The sequence below is a fragment of the Sinocyclocheilus grahami genome, unplaced genomic scaffold (genome assembly GCF_001515645.1).
Source record: "Sinocyclocheilus grahami isolate Dianchi unplaced genomic scaffold, SAMN03320097.WGS_v1.1 scaffold606.1, whole genome shotgun sequence".
Lineage (NCBI taxonomy): Eukaryota > Metazoa > Chordata > Actinopteri > Cypriniformes > Cyprinidae > Sinocyclocheilus > Sinocyclocheilus grahami.
In genome coordinates, this window is record NW_015505785.1 from 65,532 (window position 1) to 68,770 (window position 3,239).

Below are 3,239 nucleotides of genomic sequence, written 5' to 3' on the forward strand. Positions count from 1 at the left end.
CTACAGCCCTGCGGCATGTGTCCATCTGGAGGGTAGGGACATGGGTTAGATTAAAGAAACATAGAAACTGGGTGAATGCTGGGTACACTTTACCTACAAGTCATTAACTCATGTAGGCAGTTCAGCTTTTTATTTTACCATTTTACTGGGTGAAATAAAACCATTGCATTTTATATGCTGCAAGGCCTCATTCACCCCTAACACACACACACACACACACACACACACACACACACACACACACACACACACACCAGACTTCTCCTTATGCCCAATGTGTATCCAATTAATGAGCAACTACTGCACAAGAGAGGAATGTTTCATTCTTGCCTTTGCTTTTTCCACTTTTGTTTACTCTTTCATTTTTGATTTTGATCACTTTTTACTTCTAAGTACTTAATCGTGATTCTGTTTGATTTTGATTACACTTCATACAGTTTCCATACGACACTCTTTAATGCAAAGTCCTATAAGTTTATTTTATTTTGTTTTCAAAACACATCATTATTGTTTTCTTCCATCCTGTTCTTTTTTATTATTGTTCTTCTCATCACTTTGTTGAAAACATCTTGGAAACTGTCATCTAGAATGAGATGAAGAAACCGCTAAAGACGAAAACATGTCAAGAAGGGGGATTTTCAAAGGACAGCGAGTCAAAGAGGGAGGGATGAAGAAATTTGGTCATGTACATGTCATTCAGTAGAGTACATGGGATGGTGAGGTGTATTTGAATGTAGTTCTGTGTTTGTCTGTGTATGATCAGAGCAGGATCCAGTGTTGATGCTTTCTGAAACATGGCCATTCTGCACAGGCCTCACATGTGGAACAGTTTACTGCAGCCCTGCTCCAAATGAACACAGCCTTACAGAGCAACAGACTGCAATTAAAAGAGAGAGCCAGCACAAAGAGACGGATAAAGACAGAGAGAGAATAGTCTACTTATAAGTAGATTAAAAGAAGTGAACACCCTAAATTGTGTCTTAATTCAAATCTAAATTGCAAGAAGGTACCAGGTATTGGACCTGCCAAATGAAAACAATAGATGTCAATGGAAATTCCTGATTTTAATACATTTACAACATTAACAGCTAGATCTGAGACTGTAAACATGATTCTTTAAAAATGCAATCTATTACAGTCATATGTGTCGGTTATGAAAACTTGAATTTGTAATCTGTATGAAGATATGGAAAGTCAGCTTCACCATTTATGGGTTTGTGCTCTGGAACTTTCCATCAAGTCCTGATGGACGCAGAAGGAGGGGGTTAGCGAGCGCTGGGTGCCCTCCACCCTGGGCATGTGGCAGTAGAACAGAGGCAGCTTTATTGAGTTGTGTATCTGATTTAAATCATATGGCATCGCCTGGAATCACTTCATGGCTTGGAGGCCGTTCAAATGAATGCCCCAACAAGAGACTCACTCTATTTCTCCCCCTCATTTCATCTGTTTGTTGGCTCTCAATTTCTTTCACAGTGGTTCCCACTAAAGCAAATGGTGTCATGTCTGTTTGATTATAATGTTTTGACTTTTATATCTTGGAAGTCTTCAAGGTACAATGTCTTATTTGAAGAAATTGGGCGTTCGAGGTCAAAACTTCACTTTAGCTTCTTGTCACTTATTAAAAGTGTGTCATTTATGTGAAGTGAGACAACTGATTTGTCAGGCCTGGCTTAGCTGTTCTCCAGTTGAGCTTGGCATTCAGGCTAGATTATTTGTAAAAAGATCTTTTGCTCAGACAGCAAAAGTTTTTTTTGGGCTTATCCAGCTCAAATCCATTTAGATGTTTACAGACCTGAGAGCACGAAACCACATAAAATCTAGCTTTTACAAACCCATACCCAACCACATTCATACATGGTCTGAAATCAGATTGCAATTTCAGGTTCTTGGAAATGTGTATGTTTCAATCTGAATGGTCATCTGCACTGTATATTTTATGTTTTCACTCTGACATAGAAGAGAGCCACAGAAGATAGATCTCAAAGCTGTCAGATGTAGACAGGTCAAATTCTGCATTATTTTTCTTTATATGTTTACATAACGTTCTTCTGTCTGAAATTGCCAAGGAATCTGATGGATCCTGATTAATTTTATGAGAAAGCATTGCTCTGACCTCTTGTGCTGAGCTGTTGTTAATAGTGCATAGGCGTCAGTTTTTGTTTTTAAATGCAGTTTTTTTTTCTTTCTCTTGTGTTTTTCTGCAGGCATCTGTTGGATTATTGTGCATCAATTCTGGATTACTTGCTGAGATCATCTTCCCTCCAGATCAGTGCAACGCAAGCCAACAAATGTTTCCAATGGATTTACGATTATTTCAAAGAGCTTAGTAAGAGAATTCCTTGCATAAAAAGTGTTGATGTGAGAAGATAAGAGAAGTGGTAATTCACCATCTCAACGAAAGGAACATAGGATAATCTTTGGACACTGGAGGACCACCCTCATCAAAATGGCAACCAATAGGGAGAGGTCTGTGAGTCATATGACAGGGTTCTACCCCTTTGCCTTCAGTTCAATGCGAAACCACACTCCCTTCGATCTTCTGGCCAATGGCAGCCTATTTGGACGATTTGGGGCAGACCTTCCCAAGGAGATGGCAGCTCTGTGTAAGTACATTTCAGAAGGACTTGATTTTATGAATAACATAACTGGAACTAATAGTATTTGTTCTCTTCCTATGTTGCTCTTAATTTATTATTTTTAATAATTATTAATTTTTATTTATTATTTGAAGTAAAATTGTGAATTAGTATTACATATATATAACTAAGTTAGCTGTTTTCTATTTTAACATATTTTATAAAGTACTTTATTCTTGTGATGCAAAGCTGAATTTTCAGCATCATTACTTCAGTCTTCAGTGTCACATGACCCTTCAGAAATATGCTGATTTGCTGCTCAATTATTATCAGTTATAATTCAATTATTATTCTTGGTAATTCATGATAATTGACTATTAAAATAAAATGACAATTTTGGTAAAAGGAGGAGCAAAATAAATGAGGCTAAATTATACTATTCTACCAGTAACGTGTGCTTTGAGTTTGTTCAATTCTGTGTGCTGGTGTGATTCAGGGTTTATTCTTGATGTCGGACATGTTCAGACATGCACAACCACTGTATCAAACAGACCACATGTCAGTCACCACCTCCTGGAATAATCCTGCCAAAGCACACACACACACACACACACACACACACACACACACACACACACACACACACACACACACACACACACA

The 3,239-nt window shown here is 37.8% G+C and overlaps 1 protein-coding gene across 1 annotated transcript in view; it reads left to right on the forward strand.

Annotated features, from left to right (window-relative positions):
* The first annotated feature begins 2,229 nt into the window (after nucleotides 1-2,229).
* LOC107557540 (retinoic acid receptor gamma-A-like) overlaps nucleotides 2,230-3,239 on the forward strand; it is a 34,669-nt gene continuing 33,659 nt past the window's right edge. Inside the window, exon 1 of the mRNA XM_016240979.1 lies at nucleotides 2,230-2,603. Coding sequence (XP_016096465.1) covers nucleotides 2,447-2,603 — 157 coding nt within the window. The 5' untranslated portion in view covers nucleotides 2,230-2,446. The remainder of the gene's footprint in view (nucleotides 2,604-3,239) is intronic.